At 41.6% G+C, this 25,358-nt stretch overlaps 3 protein-coding genes across 3 annotated transcripts; all 3 read right to left on the bottom strand.

Annotated features, from left to right (window-relative positions):
- Positions 1–1,091: 1,091 nt before the first annotated feature.
- march11 (membrane-associated ring finger (C3HC4) 11) lies at positions 1,092–14,285 on the bottom strand. Its single transcript, XM_044135282.1, has 4 exons — positions 13,138–14,285; positions 2,646–2,801; positions 2,031–2,223; positions 1,092–1,848 (listed from the first exon to the last, which is right to left on the bottom strand). Exons 1-4 carry the CDS (start codon positions 13,648–13,650, stop codon positions 1,526–1,528), a joined length of 1,185 nt encoding a protein of 394 aa, XP_043991217.1. The 5' UTR covers positions 13,651–14,285; the 3' UTR covers positions 1,092–1,525.
- Positions 14,286–16,917: 2,632 nt separating this feature from the next.
- On the bottom strand, positions 16,918–22,320 carry znf622 (zinc finger protein 622). The gene is made up of 7 exons (XM_044135252.1): positions 22,195–22,320; positions 20,731–21,292; positions 19,802–20,065; positions 19,131–19,293; positions 18,881–18,993; positions 18,671–18,814; positions 16,918–18,000 (listed from the first exon to the last, which is right to left on the bottom strand). The coding sequence occupies exons 2-7, from the start codon at positions 21,284–21,286 to the stop codon at positions 17,870–17,872; spliced, it is 1,371 nt and encodes a 456-aa protein (XP_043991187.1). The 5' UTR covers positions 21,287–21,292; positions 22,195–22,320; the 3' UTR covers positions 16,918–17,869.
- Positions 22,321–22,945: 625 nt separating this feature from the next.
- LOC122841683 (tripartite motif-containing protein 16-like) lies at positions 22,946–24,944 on the bottom strand. Its single transcript, XM_044135222.1, has 2 exons — positions 24,477–24,944; positions 22,946–24,395 (listed from the first exon to the last, which is right to left on the bottom strand). The coding sequence occupies exons 1-2, from the start codon at positions 24,942–24,944 to the stop codon at positions 23,265–23,267; spliced, it is 1,599 nt and encodes a 532-aa protein (XP_043991157.1). The 3' UTR covers positions 22,946–23,264.
- Between the last annotated feature and the right edge of the window lie 414 nt (positions 24,945–25,358).

Below are 25,358 nucleotides of genomic sequence, written 5' to 3'. Positions count from 1 at the left end.
GGCGAAGACTCAGCCAATGATGGGATCCAAGAGGATCAAGCAAGACCTTCAGTTGACAGTGAATACTGTGACAATCAGAAGACGTCTTACTGAGGTTAACCTTCCAGCAAGAAGCCCCCGCAAAGCCCCACTGCTGAGAAAAAGACATGTGCAGAAGCGTTTACAATTTGCCAAAGAGCACATTGACTGGCCTGAAAAGAAATGGCATAATATCTTGTGGACAGATGAAAGCAAGATTGTTCTTTTTGGGTCTAAGGGTCACAGGCAGTATGTCAGACGCCCTGCAAACACAGAATTCAAGCCACAGTACTCACTGAAGACCATTAAGCATGGTGGTGCAAGCATCATGATATGGGGATGTTTTTCATACTATGGTGTTGGTCCGATTCACCGCATACAAGGGATCATGGATCAGTTCTAGTACATCAGGATCCTGGAAGAGGTCATGCTGCCATATGCTGAGGAGGAAATGCCTTTGAGGTGGACCTTTCAACAGGATAATGACCCCAAACACACCAGCAAGCGAGCAAAAGCATGGTTCCAGATGAACAAGATTCAACTGATGGAGTGGCCAGCACAATCCCCGGACCTTAATCCCATTGAAAACTTGTGGGCTGACATAAAAAGTGCAGTGCATGAGGCAAAACCAAGAAACGCTGAGGAATTGTGGAATACAGTGCAATTATCCTGGGCTGCAATACCTGTGGAACGATGCCAGAAGTTGGTTGACTCCATGCACCACAGATGTGAAGCAGTCATCGGAAACCGTGGTTTTGCAACAAAATATTAGTTTAGGATACTCAGCTAGGTTCACTTATCAAGAATTTCTTTGTTTGTACAGTACATTTTTGAGTTTCCAAGGAAAGATGGCAACACTGCTATTCTTTTGAACATGCCATTTCTTACTTTATTTGAAATATTATTATTATTATTTAAGTTTTGATGACTTTGCGCAATTGTTTTGCTTTGGAATAGAATGTACTGTGTCCCCAATGTATCTGTGTTCATTAAAGTACAATTTCTTTGAAGAATTTTGACATTTACTCATTTTTCTAAAGGCACTGCTATTATTTCGAACACAACTGTAAATCCTAAAGTGTCAGCAAGACTTTAGGAGCTGCTTGACCTGATGACCTCAAAGGAATCTAAATCTGACTGATTTCTGCTTCAGTTGGACTGAAATGACCTTCCTGATGCGACGCCAAAGTACCAGAGAACCCGGATGTAACAACAGTTTGGTCTCATATGCTACCATGTAAACCAGGAGTGTCCAGCTCTGATGTAAACTCATGATGGATGAGAGGAAAACGTCACAGTGCCAACCGAACACATCCATCTTTATCTGGCTGAGATCGGTTTGGGGACAAACTACAAGCCCGACTCACCAGAAACACCAGAAAGCAGCAACTAATAAAGGCAGCAACGTTCAGACTAAAGGTTCACCTGCCCAGGCCGGGCCGACGGTCGGGCGGCGGGCCGACGGTCGGGCGGCGGGCCGACGGTTTACAGGTCCACTTGTCGATGCTCAGACCGACGTCACGCGGATGACCACCTCCCCTGAGTCGGCGTCTTGGCTCAGGCTGTTTCCCGGCACCAGCCCCGGGCAGAACGGGGCCAGACAGAGGCAGGTCCACGGCCGTGACCCGAGCTGGGTGGGGTGCAGCGGCCCGCTGGGCCCGAAGGTTGCCAGGGGCAACCAGAGCGTCCTGGGGCCCAGCGAGGAGCGGCCGGTGCTGGTCTCCTCCATGTCCTTGGCCTTGTCGTAACTCTGGACGTCCCAGTGGAGGTTCACCGCCCGCCAGCGCATGAACACGCTGTACACTGCTGCCCCCTCATGGACAATCAGGCCTGTTACAACCACAGGAAACAATAAATAAATGTTGATTATAACAAACTTATTACAACTGATTTAGGGCCAAACTTAAAAAATGAAAATAAAATCACAACATAAATTATAAAATTATGAGAATAAATTGAAGGTGTTGCAGTTCCACTCATTCCTGAGCGGACAGACGGACGGACAGACGGACCTACGCAGACCAGGTCCATGAAGCCGTACATGCCATAGCAGATCTGGAAGAGGACGTCTCTGCGCTGCCAGACGGCCTGCGGACTGAGAGCCGACCAGAGCAGCCAGGAGATGCTGGCCACCAGGAAGAGCGAACCCAGAAACACGGCGATGATCTGGACCTTCTCCACCAGCGTGATGGTGATGGGCTGCCACTGAGGAAAGCCTCACATTAATTCAGCCACACTGGAGATAAAACCTTTGTTTTTTAATGTTTTATTTGATGTAGCAACAAACAGCAGAGAGGCAGAAGGAAAACGATTTAAGAATGTTTCACAAATTAAGCCTGAAAAGTAAAACTGCTTCAAACTCCTGACTGAAGTCCAGCTGGCTTCACAGATTAACCACCTAATTAATAAACATAATCCACTCATATGTGAGAATTAAGAAGTAATCATTTAATCACTTTTATAATTTAATCAGCTCAAACTACTCAGAGTTTCACTTCAGGACAATAAATGTGAAGATTCGTCAGGATGTTTTAAACGGTGATGCTGACAGATTTAATCTGTTTAACGTGGAGCTTCAACATCAGACTGAGCTGCAGCGCTGCGTGTTTCTCAGACTTCCTGTTTACCTGCCACGGTCTCTTCATGTTGATGGCGATGACATGGAAGCGATAGCAGCAGAGCTCACAGGTCCAGCAGCCGCGTTCGCTGATCCACTTCAGCAGACACTGCTGATGGGTGTAGCGGACCGAACCGTCACAGCGGCACGGGTTCAACAGGTCGCCCTGCAGCCCGACACACACACACACACACACACACACACACACACACACACACACACACACACACACACACACACACACACACACACACACACACACACACACACACACACAGAGGCCAGTTAACACGAAGCAAAATCCATCTGAAGGTGTTTATCACACACAAAAACCCAGAACCATGGCGGCGGTGACGGCATCATCCAGGAGTTACTGTCAACTGGATGAAATGATGAATAAATTTAAATAACAAAACATTCAGGTGTTTTCTAGAAGTAGTGAGTCTGAGCACAGACCAACAAAATAATGACTTTATGATTACAATTAAAGTCCAATAAATCCAGAACCCAGACATTAATCTGACAGATTATCTGGAGAAAGAAAAAATATGGAGCAAATGTTACAGAGTAAAAATAAAATTATAATGTATTAGTTTTCAATGTTACAGAAACATTTTGACATCACAATAACCTCAGAGTTCAATCAGCTGAACCGTTAAGAGTTTCTATTAATTGAAGTTTTTCTGTCAAAGGAAAATACATCCAACTGCAGCAGCAAGAGTTAATCTGGGTGATAATCTGGTCTGTTCCTGTTTCATCCAAACTTTTTATGCTCCAAACAATCAGAATCAGAATTATTACAAGAACATCATCGCTTTCTGAGCAGAAACTCTGGAACGACACTGAATGTAGAAATGATTCAGAGCAGTTATTGTTTCCAGTTACTGCAGAAATCTGAAATAAATGAACAACAACGTAAAATGAAGGTGTCAGGAAGTTCCTCTGTTCAGGAAACAAACCTGTTTAATCCTCACTGCTGTCACAGAAAGCAGGATCAAATATCTGCATCTATCAAAGTTACAGTTTGTTGTGTATTATTTTGCTTCTCCAGCCTCAGAATCAGAGAGAAACTGTCTGCTCTCCATCGATTGCCCAGGATTCATCCTCCATTCGTTTCCATGATCCGGCTTTTCCCATCGTTAAGAAATGTTTTGTTTTCCAGCCTCAGCTCTCCTCCTCTCTCCCCCAGCAGGTGATCCATCACAGCAAACCCAGAACTCGTCCAGAGGGCCTGAAATCAATGATGGTATCTCCAAGCTGCAGCAGGAAGCAGCCTGGCATTAATCATCACAGCCGGATCCATTTCTCTTTCGTCCTGGAGGTTTTTCCAGCGCAGAGCCGACCCGCAGAGCCGACCCGCAGGCCCCGACCCGCAGGCCGGACCCGCAGGCCCGACCCGCAGGCCGGACCCGCAGGCCGGACCCGCAGGCCCGACCCGCAGGCCGGACCCGCAGGCCCCGACCCGCAGGCCGGCCGTGTCCGGCATGTTAACAGGACATTAAGGTGATCTATATATATATATATATATAGATCACCCAAATAATCTAATTATTTAGATTTTTTTGTGGTTTTAAAACTGCTTGCTACATACTTAATGTGAGCGACTAACAACGCCGGCGGTACCTTCTGCGTCTACGGCGATAGTAGCCGCTGCTGCGCCTCCTTCGCCTGTAGTATCGCCTCCTCCTACGTCTGTAGGAGGAGCGTCGTCTACGACGTCGCCTACGCGCCATGGTAACAATGCTGCGCTGAGCTAACAACTTTTTTATTCAAAGGCTTGTGAGGTAATAGCCTGTGATGTCATTGATGACATCACAATCATTCCTGGCCATCACTGATGACATCAGAGCTGATCGGTGCCTCTTCCTTTTTCATCAGAATGTAATTTAGCTTCGTTTGAAGTGAAATGTGAGGTGAGACCGACGTGAAGGTGGGAGTTCAGGATGCTGTGATATTTTGATCAGAACTAATAACAAAATATTTATTTCTTTTTAATCGTTATTTATATTAAAATTATAATAATAATCATATCTCATATGTTTATTAGATAATAAACTGATTTTTACATCTATGAAGACATGTACACGTAAACGGCTGCTCATTTTGATGTTAAATCCTGGAGGTTTTTGAAATGGCTCATTTTCCAGATACCAAAAAAAGTCTTACTTATTGCCAAAAAAATGGTTTTGAGGTTTTTTTAAAAAACTAAAAAACCTTTGGGTTTTTTCTAGAAGCAGTTGAGACCCAAATTACAGTACAAGAACAATCATAGTCATAATCCTTCAGTGGACACCCAGTTTTTACTGGAGTTAGGAACCTGTTACTGGATTTTTAGAAAATAACTTCTTATTTGTACAACCTGGACAAATATATGCACTTAATGGTGCAGCAGTAGATACATTTATACAAAGCTCATTGTACTTTCAGTGAGCCTGAAGGTGTTTACCTGTATATGTCTTCATATATGTACAAAGTGTATGTCTATATGCATAAACAAATTGCTGTCTGTAAAAGTAACATCAGGAACAACAGTTGGGTGAAGGAGCTGGAGCCTTTATGCACATCACTGTCAAAGCATAGCAGGATGTATTTCTCTGTAAGTTTAACTATTTGTCCTGTTTTCAGCTTTATAAATTGTTGGGAAGAGAATAAATGTAATTTAATACAATAAAGTACCATTAAAATCCACTGAGGTTTATGTTTGTAACAAGGTTTATTAACCTTTAAGAAGTCTGAGCAAAGTTCTGAAAAATCCTAATTTATTACAATGTGGCTCTATTTTAACTATTATGAAATGAAAGAACTGAAGGACAAAATGACATTCAGAGAAAATTTCCTTATTTTACACAACAAAGAGGAGGAAGGGTTTACTTAAACACCTAAATTTAAAAAAAATACTATCCACATGAATTATAAGCAGCTTAAAACGAAGCTAAATTACATTCTGATGAAAAAGGAAGAGGCACCGATCAACTCTGATGTCATAAGTGATGGCCAGGAATGACTGTGATGTCATCGATGACATCACAGGCTGTTACATCAGAAGCCCTTGAATAAAAAAGTTGTTAGCTCAGCGCAGCATTGCTACCATGGCACGTAGGCGACGTCGTAGACGACGCTCCTCCTACAGACGTAGGAGGAGGCGATACTACAGGCGTAGGAGGCGCAGAAGCGGCTACTATCGCCGTAGACGCAGAAGGTACCGCCGGCGTCGTCGTTATTACTAGTCGCTAACGTTGACCATGTAGCAAGCAGTTTAAAAACCACAAAAAAAATCATAAAATAATTTTAAAAATGTCTATAGATAATATTGTTCGCACCTCTGGGGGTCGGAATGAAAATGGTGACCGCAGAATCATCCGGGGTCAACCCAGATGACCCCGAGCCAATAATGAAGCCAGGTGATGGCTTGACTCTTTAATCAGCAGGTTACAGCTGCTTCAACTAGTTACAGCTACTTCAACTAGTTACAGCTACTTCAACTAGTTACAGCTGCTTCACAGGCCGGATGTGTGTGGATTGAAGTGTGTAGGTGTGTGTTTCCACAAAGAAAATGAATAAATACAAATTACAATCCACCATGAACGCAGATGCTCATTTACAAACATATTATAATTATATTATTTGTCTGTTTCATTACTATACATACAACTAAACATAATATGGTTTACCATTTTTAGTTATAAACATATTATGTTTACATAATATGTTAAAATTATCTAAGCTAATTTTAGAATAGAAATTAGCTTAGCCTAGCCTTCGCTTATTCTAAGAAAAAACTAACAACAGAAAACGTTCAAAGTTCTAAAATACACATATAATGCCACTCAAACATAAAGACACTGTAACCTACCACTCATATTGACGCACAGTCGAAGGAAATCACAAAACCCTCAAACACCAAGTCCGCTGACCTTCACGGCTTCTTCTTTTAGTATAAGAAAAAAATACTACCCACAAACGGCCGCGCCACCTAATGGTGAAGCAAGGAACTACAACATGGCCTTCAGAACAGATAAATATATACTTTGTGTGTAAGCTGTATATTTATAAATATGTAACATACAGCGGCTTATCAAAGTATTCATGACCCCTGAATTTTTCCATATTTGTTCACATTATAACCACAAACATAAACATGTTTCATTGAACTTTTATGAGAAAGGTCAACACAACGTGATATCAATCATGAAGTAGGAAGAAAATTATACTTGATTAAAGTAAAAAACGTAAAAGTGCAACATGTAAATGTATTCAAACCCATTTTCCAAGTGCAACCAGTTGCCTTCAGAAGTTTCCTGGTGATTGCTAAAGACTGACTGGAGTCCAGCTGTGTTATCTCATCTAATTTAATCTAATCTCAGTAGAAATCCAGCTGCTGTGTGACGCCTCACAGATTCTTGGGAGCAAACAGCATCATGAAGGAGCACAGCAGGCAGTTCAGGGAGAAGCTGTGGAGAGGTTTAAAGCAGATTAAGGATATAAAAAGATTTCCCCAGCTTCTGGATCTATCGTCCAGAAACTGAACTGTAAACCTACCAAGACAAGGCCTAGTTACTCTATAGCGGGCCGGATTTGGCCCCCGGGCCCTCAGTTTGACACAGTCTCTCTGGATAGCAGGACTAACGTTTTAATGTCATGTTATAATGTTATTCCCTCATCAAACCCCAAACTGAAGTAGGTTTTTGATTCATACATGCATGTTGGAGAAGTTCTTTAGTCTCTGTGGCAACCATTCAGCTGTGCAAAAACACCTCCTCCTCAAGTGTGCAAAACACCTGCCTGAACCTTAGAGGAGAGAGAGCTCCTCCTCAGAGCTGCAGCCTCCACTCTGCTCCTTCAGACTAGCCACAAGCAATTGAAAAATTGCTTGTGGCTAGCAATTAGGTAGCCATTGCAGATGGCTAGCAATTGCAGATGACATGACATCAGATGACATGATGTCATCTGACCTGACATCATTTGTGCCTCCATTATTTAAATCATTTTTATTTCTTAAACATTGTTTTTATGATTTTTTTAGTGGTTTTTAAACTGCTTGCTACATGGTCAACGTTAGCGACTAGTAATAACGACGACGCCGGCGGTACCTTCTGCGTCTACGGCGATAGTAGCCGCTTCTGCGCCTCCTACGCCTGTAGTATCGCCTCCTCCTACGTCTGTAGGAGGAGCGCTGCTCACGCGTCGCCACGCCATGGTAGTAGCAATGCTGCGCTGAGCTAACAACTTTTTTATTCAAAGGCTTCTGATGTAACAGCCTGTGATGTCATCAATGACATCACAGTGATTCCTGGCCTTCATTGATGACATCAGACTTGATCGGTGCCTCTTCCTTTTTCATCAAAATGGTAGATTAGCTTCATTTAAAATGTTTTTTGTTGTATTAAATAAGGAAATCCTTCAGTTCTATAGTAAAACAAATATTAATAAAAAGCCGTTTCTGCATTCAATGACTGCTTCTTGGAAATAAATAACATTTAAAGTTTGATTCAATTGATAAAATATATTTAAACACACATCCTTTTTCTTCAAAGTTATATTTGTGTGGCCCTCAGCCACACAGAAATGTGCAGCGGACCAGATTTGGCCCCGGGGCCTTAAGTTTGACACGTGTGCAGTTGGTGGTTTAAAATCTGATGATGTCCGGTTGGATTTCTGACCGAAGCTGACCAATTAGATACAATCAAGAACAGAGTTAGCAAAACTCAGTTATAAACCTGGAACCGTGAAAGCAGTGGCAGAGCCAGAGCCACTGGAAATGGTAATTTTTAAAAAATATAATACTTATGAGATCGGCAAAGATTTGCCAGGAAAACTGTAATTTCCGACTGTCCCTGAAGGCAGCCCGATGCAGTAGCAGCCTACATGCTGCTCACTGAAGCTGTTCATTGGTTAAGCTGACATGTGGTTCCTGCTTGATCCAAAACACACCCGCGGCTTTAGAGTACACCGTTGAGGAGTGTTACCTACGCTGTTACCTTCCTAATGAGAGGCGGCACTTGTCATACATTTCTAAAAAGAAAAAAAAATGGTTGTGCACCGCTCTGTAGTGCCTCGTTTATTATATTAGCCATGCTAGTGCTGATAGATCGTGTTTTAGACAGATTCTTTTAACATGTTTTTGTTCACATGCTGTCCTGTAATGTTTTATTCTTTTCGCCAGGATATATCTCCCAGCTCTTGCTTGAAATGTGTGTGGTAAGAATATGTGAAAAACCATTGTTAAGTTTTATAATGAATGAAATGTAAGTAGGCTATGTCATATGAAAGCTTTGAATTAGGCTATAACCTAACTAGTTATATTACTTAATTCGTTCATCATTTGTATATGGACCCCTCTGATAAAGCCTTGCTCACCCTTTGGCCACCCCTTGAAAAAAAGTCTAGCTCCGCCACTGAGTGAAAGATGCGTCTCCAGGCATGCAGCTCTATTTCACATGTTCTCTCACTAGAGAAATACACAAACCAATTTTAATTATTTGACCAAATGGAGAAGAGAAATACAGTATGTATTTATAAATACACAAATCACTAAATGTTGGACTTACTCCAATATTAAATGATTATGTTTTACATTTTCCTTATTTCTGATTAAAATGCTACATGTTTAGATGACATCACTCAGGAATGGCTGTGATGTCACAAACATCTGTGACATCATTTGTGCCTCCAGAGTTTTAATCATGATTTTTATTTCTTAAACATTGTTTTTATGATTTTTTTTTTGTGGTTTTTAAACTGCTTGCTACATGGTCAACGTTAGCGACTAGTAATAACGACGACGCCGGCGGTACCTTCTGCGTCTACGGCGATAGTAGCCGCTTCTGCGCCTCCTACGCCTGTAGTATCGCCTCCTCCTACGTCTGTAGGAGGAGCGTCGTCTACGACGTCGCCTACGTGCCATGGTAGCAATGCTGCGCTGAGCTAACAACTTTTTTATTCAAGGGCTTCTGATGTAACAACCTGTGATGTCATCGATGACATCACAATCATTCCTGGCCATCACTGATGACATCAGAGTGGATCGGTGCCTCTTCCTTTTTCATCAAAATGGTAGATTAGCTTCATTTGAAGTGAAAAGTGTCCGCTGACTCTGGGAAACAAACATGGTGGATCGTCACCATGACGCCAGACAGCTGGGATGTTTTCTTCCTACCTTTTCCACCCCCTGATGCGGTGCAGAAAATGACATTTAATCTCTACCCAGAATGAGTCTGTGGCTCTACAGTAAACTGTTTAAAATGTAGGTACTGATATTTTCTGAGTGACCCCACACAGAGCTAGCCGTTTATATTCAACAATGAACTGAAACCGTGAAAGCGCTGCTGTACAGGTAAGAGAGCGCACCAACACATTTTACCCTGCTGAGGGCGCTATACTGAGCTGTAACACATGCTGCGTATTGAGCATCAACATGATTGAACTTATCATATTACTTAATGTTTATTTTTAGAATTAGTCTTCTGTGACTAGCTTTTAAATTAACATGGCGCACCACTTCCCAAATGTTGAAATGGGGACTTTAGATCCGTTTTTGTTGCCCATAGTTGGCTCCTCCTGAAGGTGAGTCAGCGTCTGCAGACAGGTGAGATGTTGAATGTCTCTTCCGTGGATTGGGAACTTTATGCGTTTTTCTAAGACAGCGGGGATCGCTGTCACCCGGCTTCGCAGCAACGGGTTAAAGCAAAAAGCAGATTGCATTTTAAATCTTTGGATTTAAAATGCAATCTGATATGAGTGACAGCAAGATATGTCACTCATATCTTGCTGTGCGCCTCAAAGCTGTGCCGTAATGTGCAATATTTTAGGAGGCACTTTAAAAAAAATCCTAAAGCAATTCAGAAATTTGTTTTTTTTGTTGTTGTTGTTTTGTTTTTTTTCTAAATTGTTTTATAATTTTTTTGTGGTTTTTAAACTGCTTGCTACATGGTCAACATTAGCGACTAGTAATAACGACGACGCCGGCGGTACCTTCTGCGTCTACGGCGATAGTAGCCGCTTCTGCGCCTCCTACGCCTGTAGTATCGCCTCCTCCTACGTCTGTAGGAGGAGCGTCGTCTACGACGTCGCCTACGTGCCATGGTAGCAATGCTGCGCTGAGCTAACAACTTTTTTATTCAAGGACTTCTGATGTAACAGCCTGTGATGTCATCAATGACATCACAGTGATTCCTGACCATCACTGATGACGTCACAGTTGATCGGTGCCTCTTCCTTTTTCATCAGAAGCGTTTCTGTTTAGAGTGATGGAAGAGCTTTTTCTGCTACTGCAAATGTAATTACTAAATTAAGTTAAAACATTTTTCATCAAACCTACGTTTTTATTCAGAAATCTATGTTGAAAAATAAAAATATTTCCTATAATTTGGCAGTTGGAGGACCCGTTTTACTCTAGCACCTGTTTTCAACTATTACCACAAACTTTACCTCAGGACTTTGACTAGGCCATGCCAACCAATATGCTCTGAGCTCAAGAAATTCCATTTAACCTTTAAGATTTTCTTGTCTTGCCGATCAACTCTGACCTGTTCCTCTGTTCCTGCTGATAAAACCCACAGCCTGACACAGCCACCACCATGCTTCACTGTGGAGACTTTTACATGTAAAAATGTTAAAACCGATTCACTCCTTTGTGTTTATCCATCATATAACATTCCAGTAGAATAGTCTGTGGTTGTAACTGAACAAAATGAGAAATCGTTAAGAGGTATGAAAACTTTTACAAGGTGTGGATGAATAGTTTTATTATTGATCTAACTGAACTCCAGAACCTCTTAATATCAGAACTGGAATCAATAAAAAAAATCTCAAAAACTCATTTTGTAATAAAAGATGAAATATTGGCTTTTATTGACAGTAATGTTGTGTTTTAATGAATAGATCAAAAGTTTCTCACATGTAGATGCTAAAGGTAAAGCTACAGTTTCATTCATCAAACTGATCTAATGATGCAACTTTAGGCAGCAGAAAAAGTCAAACTGTGGATTTTATCAGAGTTTCTGAAAAGCAGATAACTAACAGCCTCCAGGCCTTCAGAGCAGCCCTGAGTCTGGACCCGGAGGCGGAGTTATTAGATTGGATCTGCTAACAGGCTGGAGCCCACGTTGGGGAGACAGGATGTCCACTTAGGCGTTTGCTGCTGCTCTCCTGCTTCCCTTCAGCTCTGGCAGCGATGAATCGTCCCTCATCAGGCCGCTGCTGTCACAGGCCTGCAGAGTCTCAGGTTTCAGCCTGGACTGACGTCCATTTGTCCCTGCACGTCCACGTCTGTCCATCTGCTTTCAGGAAGACGGGCAGACAAATTGGTGCGTCACTTTGGGATGATATTTTAACCTGGTTATGTTTGGGTCGCTGCCCTGCAGCTCCAGGGTTTACAACACATTTTATCACTTTCTTACTTATTTTATGATATTCTGCACCCGAGTTTATCATTCTGATGAATCTAAATCTTGATAGTAATGAGAATCTTGTCCTGATAGATGATAAACAATATGATAAAAACCCGTCCCTAAAGTTTCACACAAAATGAAAGAAGTTTGATTTTTGAATGAATGATTTTTGCAAGACTCTGTAAACGATGGACTAATTAAATGTTTAATCTTACTGCAAACCACCTCTTACACATTTACATTTTTAAAAAATTTAATTCATTTTAATAATTTTTAAAGATTTCTTTCTGATATAAAAACAATCATCCAGAACTCTCACAGTGATTTACTGATGTACACGTCTAGAACAGAAGAACATGATATGTGATCTCTATTGAGATCTTTACATGTACAGATCTAAACATCTAAAGAATTATGAATCTCTCTCTTTATATACACATTTGGGTTTATACAAGCCTACTTTGTAAATAGTTGTATCTATAGATATATATAGATGTAGGTCTAGATATACTAGATCTACATCTATACCTATAGTTGTATAGATCTATACCTACACTATATGTATGGGTCTATACATGTAAATATAAACACCTATTGGAGTATTTATGTACAAAAGGCTTATTTAGTATATATAGAATTATGTCGTTATATAGTTACACATATTTTGTGTTTGCTGTCTTTAGTTTCTATCTTGGCTTTCTCAATGTGTTTAGTAATAATAAATCCAATTATCATATTCTAATTTATAAAATAACGTCTTCCAGGAGCAGCTGTGGTAAATCAGTGAGGTCAGAGGTCACGTCAGACAGGTTAGGCATCGTTAAGAAGACTTCCAGCAGTGAATGTTTGTTTCTGGTTCCTGCTCTGATCTCCCTCAGCAGAACTGAAAGTATCCAATCAGCAGCTTCACCCCAAATGCACGAGCTGCTGCCGTCAGCCAATCACAGGGCAGCACGCTCACCTTCAGCCTCACTTCACCACCGACAGAACCGCAGTTCGAGATCTGATCGGGTCGAGCCAGATCCATCAGACCCGGCAGACCCAGTAGAACCAGCAGACCCAGTAGAACCAGCAGACCCAGAACCACTTGACCCAGTAGAACCAGCAGCCTACCTGTTCCGCTCCCTGGAAGCAGATCCTGCAGCTCGGGGTCGGGATGCACGTCTCGCTGCTGCAGGTTGAAGGCATCGCCTGCGTTTTGCCACATCTGCCCCCCACCGCCCCCTCCTCGCTGGAAGTGTTGCCCCCGTTTTCCTCCCCGCTGATTTTCTCAGAGTCAGCCGCACGCGCACGGCCCTCTGCTTCCTCTTCCTCATCCTCCTCATCCTCCTCCTCTCCAGGCTGCGGCTCCTCCTCGCCGTCGGGCTGCCGACGTCCTTGGGAGCCGAGCGGGTCGCTCTCCTCCCAGGTGAGGCGTTGCTTGGCGGCCGGAGCTCCCGCCGCCTCCCCGCACGCCGGTCCCGCATCTCCCTCCTCTGTGCTCATAATAAAATGCGAAGTCAAAATAAAATTGCATAGATGCCTCCTCTTTCTCCTCCCCCACTCCTCTACTGCGACGCACGGACGCGCTGAAAGCCGGCTCGGTTCGGTTCCGCTACAGCTCGGTCCGCTCGCAGAGATGCACATCCGCAGCCGGAAGCTCCCGCTGCTGGAACCGCCTGATGCGCTCCGGAGAGCCGCGGAGGCGCTCCATGTTCCTCCTCTTCCTCCTCGGAGCAGAAGCTGGAAATAAAACCTGAATGAATCTCCTGGCTGTCCGGCTCCTCCTCACAGCAGGAGGGAAGTTCTCTGAAGATCCCTGCGCTCTCAGCGGGCAGCAAGCAGCATTTCTCCGCGGAAATGACCAATCAATCACATTATTATCCCATTAATATGATGGACGAGGCGAGTTTCCAGAGGCAACCAGAGGGAGGGAAGAGCTGCTTCATGATCCCAGCAGCAGCGGCGGCGGCAGCATCAGGACCAGCAGGAAGAGGCTCCAGGTCACCGGGCAGAGAAAATGTAACGGTGGAAACGTGGCGACCTGCTGCACTCCTCCTCCTGGTCTTAAAGGAATCACCTGCAGGCGCGCAGATGCTGTCATCATCATTAACATCATCATCATCATCATCATCATCAGCTGATCAGACCTCAAAACAAACCAGCTTTCATCCAGCGGAGGAATTAAGACCCGAATAACTAAATACAGAATCATTCATGGCCGCAAATTCAGGAGTTTCTGGAAGTTATTGGAAGTGACTGTTTTGATAAAAATGGGTAAAGCTATAGGGGCGCTGCGCTAGAGGGGGCGCCAGAATATGGTGTAAAATGTAGTTAGCATTTTCTGTATTTAGCAGTATGTATGTAAATGATGACATCTATAACAGAGGCACGCCTGTAATGTGTTCCTATTCGCCTCAAAAAGTACAAAAAGGTTAAAATTTCCAAGTTTTTCTACCAGTTCTGCAGGTCGAAGTTGAGTTCTGTCATTTTCTCAACATTTTTAAAGTTAGCTATGAAGCTAAGGCTTCCACAAACCGAACCCTGTAAGGTCCGACAGCCGGATGTTCCTGTTGTTCCTTTTTGAGTTCTATAAATAAACACTTGAAGCTGATTGGATGGAAACAAAAACACAAACCTGGAAGGAGAATTAAATCTGCAAATGCGTCCATCTTTCCAGACTCATCAGATTTTAAATGATTAGATTTCAGACTCTAAGCCGTGAAACAGTTTCTCAGTATTTACGTCAGAACTGTGACATCAGCAGGTGAAAAAGTCCAATTAGACCAAATTCTCAAATAATTTCTTCTTCTTGTGTTGGTAACATCAGCCTCCACAGTGAACAGTTAATTTGAGTTACATCTTTGACCATCCTTCTTGTGTTCTGGTTTATCTCATCGGACCTCAGTAAACATTCAGCTGTGTGTCACCGACTCTCTGAATTAAAGTCTGTTATAATTCCTCTGAATAAATGGGAGAGCAGCTGGGTTTAGCTAAATGAAGCGTTTCCAGCAGGAACCTCTTCACTCCGTCATCGTCTCCAAACCTGAAGAGAAACTGAGGATCCTCAGACGTTAAATCATTTCTGTGAGAAGAATCCATTTCCAAGAACATTCTCTGGGTTTTTTTTTCTTTTGAGGATGTCTTTCACTTTCCGGAGAGCGGGTCCAGTAATGGACTCTAATGCAGCAAAGGAAATTATCCACTCATGTCCAATCACTACCTACACAGCTCCGATCAATACCAGGCCCCCAGGGCTCAGAGGGAGACCAGGATCATGCAGACTGAAGGGGGAAGTTAGGAGAAGGGAGAGCTAACTATGATTAATTATCACTAATATTACCACTAATATCAATAATATTAACTATTACTAATATTATCACTATTATTATCACTAATATTAATTATTACTAATATTATCACTAATATCACTATTATTGTCACTAATATTACTATTATTAATTATCACTATTATTACTATTATCACTAATATTTCTATACTTCAGCTCCTGGATTCAGTTTTCGGTTCTATGAGTGAATTTTATTCTTATGATTTAGTTTTTTATAGTAACTATTGCACTAATTAGAACTTCACTGTTCCATCTTATATCTAGAATCTAGATAGATATATAAATATCTAGATAAGCTTTATGAAATGCCAGATGTTGCTTTAATCTCAAATTAGTCCTTCAGTCTCAACAGATGTGAAGCGCCGCTGTAGACAGAAAAAAGAACTAAATTTCCAACAAAACTCAGAATTAATCTCAGAAATGTTCTAGAAATAACTTTGACATTTCTGAGCTCAAAAGTAAAAGAAAATTCAAGAGAAAAAAAAAATAGATTAATGTCAGAAATATTTTTAGAAAATATTAGAACATTTCTGAGTTCAAAATTCAGAAATTTGCAAGAAAACAAATTCAAACATGTTGGAAAAAAATGGAAATTTTCTGAACTCAGAAACTGAAAATTGTCTGAGTTTCAAAAGTAAAACATTTTCTGCTTTTCAGCTCATAAATTTCCAAGTTTTGATTTGAAACTTTCTGAAATTGGTCTCCGAATTTGGACATTTTTCAAATTCTGACTTTTTTTTTCCTCCAAATTTTGACTAAACTCTGACTTTGATCTCACAAGATTGAAGTCAAAAATCTGTTTTGTTTTTTATGCGGTGACCCGAATCTGGAGTCTCCTACCCAGTCAAAAACAAAAACCAAATAAATAAATAAATGTTTCTCCGTGTGGGACTTCTTTCAACAATAATTTCCCAGGAGAATCAGACGCTTCAGAGGAAATTTGCACAGGAAACTTTTCCTGACAACAGAAACTGGCTAAGCTCAGGAGTTATAAAACCATTTGTCATTTCAAACAATCATGCAAAACAAAGCACCAAATCCACTCCATCATGCTGCTTCCAAGCATCAATTTAAACTTTTCATTAACAGCAGGATGTCAGAAAAACAGCAACTTAAAGACTTTGAAGGAAGCTCATAAATTGTTGGTGAAACTCGTCTCATAAATCTCCAGTCTGAGTCGTAAACGAGCCGCTGCGGCCCTCAGACATCCATCACTCCTCTCTGACTGCAGATCTAATGCCTCATCTCTCTCCCACGTCGTCCGGATCAATTAGTCTCCTCCTCGCCGTCGGCCTGTCTGCGCCGCCCCTCCTCCGCGGCCCTTTCCTGGCGGCCGTGTGCAGCGGCGGTATGCGCCGGGCAGAGTGCCCTAAACCTCCGAAACCATCAAACACACTCAGGAAGTGGAGCGGCTGCCAAATATAAAGTGGAGAACCGCAAACAAATGGAGTAACTGAGCTCATTAACGCGGCGCAGCAGCGCGGAGGGGTCGCCATGACATCATCCGCTCCAGGTTCACGCTCATTCACAAATCTGACGTACGAGGAAGAGGAAGAGGAAGAGACGGAGTTCAGCTTTTATTTTCATCATTTAGCAGAAACGGGTCCAAGTTATAAATAATACTATTGTAGACACGGTGGATTCTCTGAGGCTACAACAACTAAATACTGAAAAAATAAATGTTTAAGATATAAACAAAGTAAATTAATGTAACTTTTATTAAAAATATGTTTTTATATATATTTTTTTATAAAACTGTTTCCATGTCCTGACAGTTTAATATGAGACAGAGGCAGCTATTGTCATCTGAATAAACGCACCAATCAGAGCCAGGAGGAGGGGCTTAGCGCTGCCAATCATTCTGGTGAACATGTTGCTAAATGTGCCAACGGTGGAGAAACTAATTACCGTTAGAGGAAAACTGTTTACCCACCATCACTGATGGCTATGCTAACCAGAATTAGCATTCACAGCTGACAGAGTGACCATTTAATTTAATGGTTTCAGAAGACATACATTAAAATATTTTAAATTGTTTAACATTTAAATTTAAGATTCAAAGGAGTGAAACATGAACACACTTCATGGATTTAATCCAACAGTTTCTGATCCGAGACAAGTTTCAGTTTTAAGACAAAAATTATTTCCTCAAACATCAAATGAGCTGCAGAAAAAAAACATGAGAGGAAATTTGAATTAATTTAAAAAGCAGGTAGAATCATATTTCAGCCGCATCATCAGTTTGAAATCATTTTTAATCTAATGAAGCCTCACCTGGAGGAAAACGTCTGAATATTTTCATATCTTATGCGTGACTGTATTAGTAAAATATAAGAATAATTTGATGAATTTGAGTTTTGCTCTTTATTTAATGTTTGTTTTTCTAACGAGGCTGATCAGTTCAGGAAAACATTTCCTCCTTTTTTCAGCTTTGTGGTTCGTTTTCAGTTCCCCTCGTTTCCCGGCAGCCATCATCCAGCTGCAGCAGTCTGTGTCGCAGCTGCTTCCTCTCTCTCTCAGAACATAACCTGAGCTCTGAAGTGCTTCTGCTTGGTGGTGTTGTTGCTCATCCCCATCTTCAGCATCCAGCGGGATTTCATCCTCTGGACGTACTGCATGTCCCTCTGTCTCTGCTGGACTGAGCCGCCTGGACGGACAGACAGACAGACAGACGGACATTTTGTTAAAGACTCAGGAGGACAAACGTCCCGCTGAGGGAAGTCAGAGAACCACAAACAGTTCAGTGACATAACAGCTGATTTTATGTAGATTTTTGAGTTTCAACAATAACAACACAAATCTGCTGTAAATATGAACCATGACTAACTCGTCATGGTCTGGTTGCTATGGTTACCATTAGAGCTGGAGAAGAGCTGACAGGTTATTGAACCTACATTTAGACCTGAACTGATCGATTTCTGCAGGATGTTTCAACCTTAAAGGCTCTTTGCCTCCTTTTCCTATTTTATTATAAAATATTTATTTTTCATAAAGATACACAAATTTTAAATTTTTTTCTTTTTATAATGTATATCTATTTTATCAAATAAATAACTTTTCATTTTTTTCCTGGCTCTGGTATGTAGAACTGTCTATACTTGGAAATATTACAGAAAAAAGTTTACAGGAGGATGAATTATTGTTCAGGATATGTAGGCATAAAAAATATTTCTTCATTACTATCATTAATACTTTACTTCTTAAACAAGCCAAATTCTTTGGTTGTTTTAAATCCCCTCATGAAGCTTTCAGCCTCCAAACTTTGATAAATGATGTTTTTCGTCATATTTTACTGCAGTGACGCAGCGGAGCCTCACCTGCGCCTCCCGCCCAGCCCAGGGCTCTGTACTGCTGCAGGACCCGGCCCACGGCGTTCCCGCTGCGGCCCGGAACCACGGCCCGCTGCGTCCCGAACCGCTGCCGGTAGTACCTCATGAGGGAGCGGTGGCCCACCTTGGCACCTGAGGAAACAGGCAGCAGTTTGAACGGCTTCCAGACCAAAACCAGCAGCTGGAACCGAAGGTCACCTGACGGCAGGGTCAGCGCCATCGTCTCATCGTCGTACTCCAGGTTCCTCTCGTCCGGCAGATCCTCGTCCGTCCCTTCATCCGCTCCCTCGCTCCGGTCCGGGTAACTGCTCCTGTTGGACAAACAGCAGCAGCACAGCGGTTCACGATTTCACAAAGCAAAGGAGGAAATCTGTTCCAACTTCAGGAAACATTAAAGTTTATCGTCCCAAACTGAAGGAGGTTAAAAACATCTGAACCAGAGAAACACCTGAAGTCGTAGAAATCTGCGAACTCCAGGGCGGCGTCTCCGTCTGTGAACAGCTTGCAGTGGCTCTTGTCCGTCATGTGACTCTGCACCGCCTCTGTGGAGTAAAACGAACGGCCCTTCTCGTTGCACCACAAGCAAACGTTCCCAGCACCGACTTTCTCTCCTGAGGAAAAAAGGTCAGAAATTTTTCTGTTTTGCAAAAAAAAAAAAAAAAAAAACTGAAATATTTTTGAAATAATTTTAAAAAAACAACAAAAAAACTCAAATAAATAAGGAGATTTCTGTGATCCGAAAGTCAAACCCATGCAAGGAAAAACAAAGTTTTACATTATTGACAGAAATTTTCTAAAAAAGATTTCTGAGTTGAAATTTCTTCTAAAGAATTTCTAAGATTAATCTCAAAATTAGATGTGTTTTTGACAAAAATGTACCCGTCCTTTTAAATTAAGTTGAAGTTTAATGTTTGTTTTTTTACTCAGTGAGTGAAAAATGTAACCCTTTATGTTCTGGATAAGTCAGGTTTTGAGAAAACGGCCACTAAACAGTTAATAAGATCAATCAAATCCGTATTCGATATCTTGCATCTCTGGTGGAAACGGATCATAAGAATCTTATAAAGCTAAAGATGTAAAGAATGATGGGAAATGTGCAGCGATGTCCCTGGGACCCACCCAGGTACCGGACGAGGCCCCTGAGGTCCACCAGGAACTCCACGTCTGGGATGAAGAAGCTGTGGACTTTGGTCATGTGAGCCACGTTCTTCAACAGCGAGCGGGAGCGGTGGGAGCAAAACAGGCAGTGTGTGACGGGGACGGAGCCCGGCAGGGGGCCCGACGTCCCCGAAGAGCCGCCTTCCTCCTCCTCCATCAGCTCCTCTTCATCCACATCTTCCTCCATGTCATCATCGTCATCCTCATCGACATCCTCCCACTCCTCTGGAGGGTTTTACACAAACACAGGTCAGACACTTTTCCCACAGTGAAATTTATAGATTTTAATTTAATTATTTCTCTTTTTTTTGTGTGTTGAACATTAATCTGGTATAAATTTGGTACCACAACCTGAAGCTGGTATGACAATAAAAAAACCTGGAATCCTTGAATAAAACAATTTCATGTCTTGAAATGTTTGTTTAAAACGCTAATTGAATAAAAAATTCCCCAAATTTAATTAACTTTTTTGTGCAAAACATAAGATGGTCAATAATTATGAGTAATAAATATTAATGACATTGAAAGTTAAACTAAATCCCCTTCATGCCCAAATTAAATGTACAGAATATAGAAAAATAAAACAGATCGATAAAAAATGTTTTCTGGTGTTTAGCAAATATAATTTTAGTAATTCTGACCTAAAATAAGAAACATTTGGTCTGATTTAATTTTGGACAGTTAGAAAAAATGTTCATGAGTCTTTTTATGATCGGATTTCAAATTGAGTCTATTAAAAAAACTTTATGTTACACATATTACACTTTCAAGGACGTCACATAGAAATCCAGAACTTTCCTAACAGAAAGTCTCGGATTTTCAGGCACCAACCCTGAAAACAACAAATCTTCTTCATTTAAACATTTCAAAGTTTTTTATTCTCTGTTTACCTTCTGCTGCTGCCTCTCCTCCCTCCTCTCTCTCCCGTCTCTTCACCTGCTCCTCCAGCCACACCACGCGGGGCGGTTTCTCCGCCTTCGCGGCGGTCTGGACCTTGGCCACCTTGGCCGGATTGGGCCTGTGCTGCTCCCTCAGCGCCTGCTGCAGCGCCTCGTTCCTGGCGTCGTTGTCCTCCTTCTCGTCGTAAACGCCCTTCTCCAGGTTCTTCTCGTTCATCATCTCCACCTTCCTCTGCACCGCCAGCAGCGCCTGCCTCTCCGCCTGCTGGTGCTTGTGGGACTGCAGGTGGTTCTGGTAGGCGTTGGCAGTGGAGAACTTCTTGTTGCAGACGCCGCAGCTCTCGGTGGCGGCGGCGTGGGTCAGCTGCTGGTCGGCGGCGGCCCGCTGCGCCAGCACACGCTCCTGGAAGTTCTCTGCGGTGACCGGTGGCATGTCGGCCACCTTGCGCTTCAGGTTGTAGCGGTGCCAGTCGGTTTTGTAATGCGCCCGCTGCACCTCGCCGTCGGCGAAGGCCACCCGGCAGCTGATGCACGTGTAAGACGCCATGGCGACCTGAAGGACACATCGCTCATGTTTAAACTTCTTAATCACAACAAAGTCAAAAATATAACAATTATTAGCAGATTAAAATACAGAAATCAGTCTAAATGTTTCTGTTTGAAATGTTTCAAACTAAATGTAATAATTACTTTTATTTAACCAGAAAATAAACTTGTTGAGAATAGAAAAGTCAAATGAAAGTTTATTTCTATAGCTCATTTGCAACAACCTCAGTGCTTCAAAACAATCACAACATCACAGGTAGACAGACGAAAAAACAGAAAATAAAATTAAGTTTGTTAAAAATGACTATTATAAAACTGGAACAAAATACCAAAAACTGATATGAATAAAAACCAAGATATAATTAATTTCAGCTGCAGTGATTCCACACAAAAACTGAAATCAGTGAAAAGGAGGACTAGTATCCCCCTTTCTTTATTAAAAATATTAATTAAATTTTTCAAATATGTGATTTAAATCACATGTAGTTACTTCTCTAATGTCTGTCAGCATCAGTTAAACGCGTCTTACTACATTTTGTTGCTGTTAAGGTTGTTTCTATATTTCACTGAGACACATTTCTGTAACGTCAGCAGATAAAAGTTGGCTGAAATAATAAGAAAATTTCTGGACAGCTTCTTTCACAACATTATTTAAGAAGAAATTTATAACCTTTACACGTCAGCTAGCAATCTGTTAAACAGATTATCAATACTTTTAGCCATTACTAACCAAAGGTTTAACCATCAAACGATAAACGTTTAGAAAAACTGCCCTGATATCTGATTAGCAACAAGCTAGCCAAACTCCCAGCTTAGGGTAAACAGAGCCGATAAATAACTAAAGTTCGAACCTTTCCTACCTTCAGTACAATTTTATAAAAACTGCTTATACATCCAGTAATTACTTACTTATTTAACGTTTTCGCTGCTTAAGACTGAGAGTCGGAGCCGGCCTGAGGGGTGATTTGTGTTCTTGTAAACACGAGGGTAAACTCTGACCTTTAAACTTCTTCTTTGAACTTCCGTCCGAATCCCGAACGGCGCACTATCGCCCTCTTCAGGAGATACGGACGTTCTCGTCATAGAGAAAGACTTGAAACGTCAACTCGTCCGCCATGTTGTGAGTGTCAAGTTGGTCTCGTAAGTGAACACGGAAACTGTTTTTTCCGACTAAAGCAAGTAGCGAAATTGACTTTTAATTCACTTTTGGTTTAATAGCATTTAGAACAAAGATTCACATTAATTGACTCAAACAATGCAAATAAGGTGCAACAAAATCTCACCTGGGCAAAAATCTGAAGGAAACTACACTCATTTTTCTAGTTTGTTTTGTTAAGAAGATTAAAATGACAAATCCTACAGAGAGATATTTCTGATGCAATAGTAATTTTTTAGGAGAAACTTCTGATAAGCTAAATTTTTATATTTACATTTTAGTTATCAGTTAAACATACTGCTACATCAGGGCAGGGTTCACAAAAGACACCAAGTAAGGTGTCATAAAATAATTTTCATTATCATAGGAATGTGAGCCCTGATGTCCATTAAGGGCCAATAGAGACAAAATTAATTAAATGAATAAATTAAATAAATAAATGTACCATTAAGTGTCTCGCTAAATAATTTAATATACATTTTTAGTGATTAAAGTACACAATCCAAAATAATTTTTATAAAATAAATTCATTTATAAACATATACAATTGAATAACTATAAGTATTTTACAAGGTCACCAATCTTTTGCAATGTTACTTTAAGTCACAAGGCTGAAAAGTTTGGAAATCCCAGACAGCAGCAATGAAAACATTTGCTTGGAATTTCCAAACATGATAAAATAACATGTACGGTACAAAAATTTTAACAATAGACGAAAGTGACTCTCTACAATTTTTTTCTTAGTTCAAGTACAAACAAATGCATAAAACAGCAATAAAAAAACACGTCAGTAAAATTCAACACAGAGAAATTCAAACCCAGTCTATCTGAGTTTACAGAACTCTGCAGCGTCTTTGGTGTAATAAATCCAAATCCCAGCATGTAGCGGCCGAGTGAATCTGGTCTGGACTCTGTGGATCAGAGTCATGGATTCAGAGACGCTGTAGAAGGACAGAATTCCTGCTCTGTGATCCAGGAACACTCCCACTCTGGAGGAAACTGGACCTGAGACAGGAGTTCTGATGTTCTTGTGAAAAAATGTATATTTTTTCTGGTAACAATCCAAAGCCCAAGATTTGTGATTCCGACCAAATGCACATTCATTCCCACCTACTGCTCTGATGATATTATCGTATGAAACAGCTACAAATCCTCCTCTCTCGCTCCACTCCACCTCCCAGTAACAACGTCCAGTCAGACTCTCTCTGCTCAGAACCTGACAACAACCAGTGAATCTGTCTGGATGACTAGAATAAGACTGAGGTTGATTCATCAATGTCACCTTCCTGTTCCCTTCTAATAGTGCCAGCTGTGTGTGAGCTGTATTTGGATCCAATGTGATTTTACATGCATATCTTACAAAGTCAGATTTGCTCTTTGGTTCTGGTTCTGGTCCTGACAGTAGAACATCCACCTCAGTGACCATCAGTGAGATGTTTGTCCATGAGTCTCTCAGGACGTCCTGTAGTTTCTCTCTGAGCTCTGACACAGCTGCTGTCACGTCCTCAAAGTGTCTCAGAGGACGGATGTTGATGCTGGATGAGTGTGTCGACTCACTGAGTGCTGGCAGTGAGGGGTAGTTGAGGAGAAACTGGTTGTGATCCTCTGTGTGTGAGAGCTGCTCCAGCTCAGCGTCTTTCCTCTTCAGCTCAGTGATCTCCTGCTCCAGCTTCTCCTGAACATCTTTGACTCGACTCACTTCAGTTTCCTGCTGGGATCTGATCTGCTGCTTCACATCAGAGCTTCTTTTCTGGAGGAGACGGATCAGCTCAGTGAAGATCTTCTCACTGTCCTCCACTGTTTTATCAGCAGAGTGATTGATGGCCTCCACCTCCTGTTGAAGCAGCTTCACATCTTTCTCTCTGTCCTGGATTCTCTGCTGGATGTTTCCTCGTCTCTCCTCCAGCTCTCTCTGCCTCTCAGTCCTTTCTGCTGCAGCTGACACTGTGTTGTGATCTTGATGATCATCCATTAAACAGTGACTGCAGATACACTTCTGATCAGTGCGGCAGAACATGTTAATCACCTCGTCATGCTTAAAGCAGATGTTCTCCTGGAGGTTCTTGGACGGCTCCACCAGCTTGTGTTTCTTTAAAGGAGCCACATCATAATGAGGCTGAAGGTGTTTCCCACAGTAAGAGGCCAGACAGACCAAACAGGACTTGATGGCTTTCAGTTTTCTTCCAGTACAGAAATCACAGCCCACATCTTCAGGTCCAGCATAGCGGTGATCAGCAGGAGCAGCTTGGAGTCCAGTCTTCTTCAGCTCCTCAACTAAAGCTGCTAGCATGGTGTTTTTCTCCAGGACAGGCCTCGGTATAAAGGTTTTCCTGCACTGAGGGCAGCTGTACATACCTTTCTTATCCTGTTCATCCCAGTGGGTGTTAATACAGTTCATACAGTAGCTGTGTCCACAGGGAATTGTCACTGGATCCTTCAGAAGATCCAAACAGATCGGACAGGAGAAAGTTTCTCGGTCCAGCTGAACTGCCTGCTGCTCCATTTCTGTGACTGTTGAGTCATATCTATATTTAAACTTGAAGACAGAAAAGGAAGGAACAAGCAAATATGTGGCCTGACTAGAAATGGTGAGAATACCAAGAGGAAAGCTGTTTATCAGGTTTGGTCGCAGTAAAATGTGTTGTGTGTTTCTGTTTGTACAGTAAGGACTCAACCTGAAGCTTTTCTGTCAATCAGTTCTACTATCCATTAAATTTTATTATGAGCTTCCTTTAGACATTTACTGGATGATAATAATAATAATAATAATAATACCATTTTATCCACGTCTAGAAAAACCAAATGCTGATATTTTAAATGCTGGAGTTTAATTCAGAAAGCATTTCTTAATGACAAAATATAGAAAACCTGTATTTTTCTATATATAGGAAAATATAGGTTCCTATATGTAGAACCT

The sequence above is a fragment of the Gambusia affinis genome, linkage group LG12 (genome assembly GCF_019740435.1).
Source record: "Gambusia affinis linkage group LG12, SWU_Gaff_1.0, whole genome shotgun sequence".
Lineage (NCBI taxonomy): Eukaryota > Metazoa > Chordata > Actinopteri > Cyprinodontiformes > Poeciliidae > Gambusia > Gambusia affinis.
The sequence above is the reverse complement of the archived record's forward strand: the minus strand, read 5'-3'. Positions and strand labels throughout refer to the sequence as shown.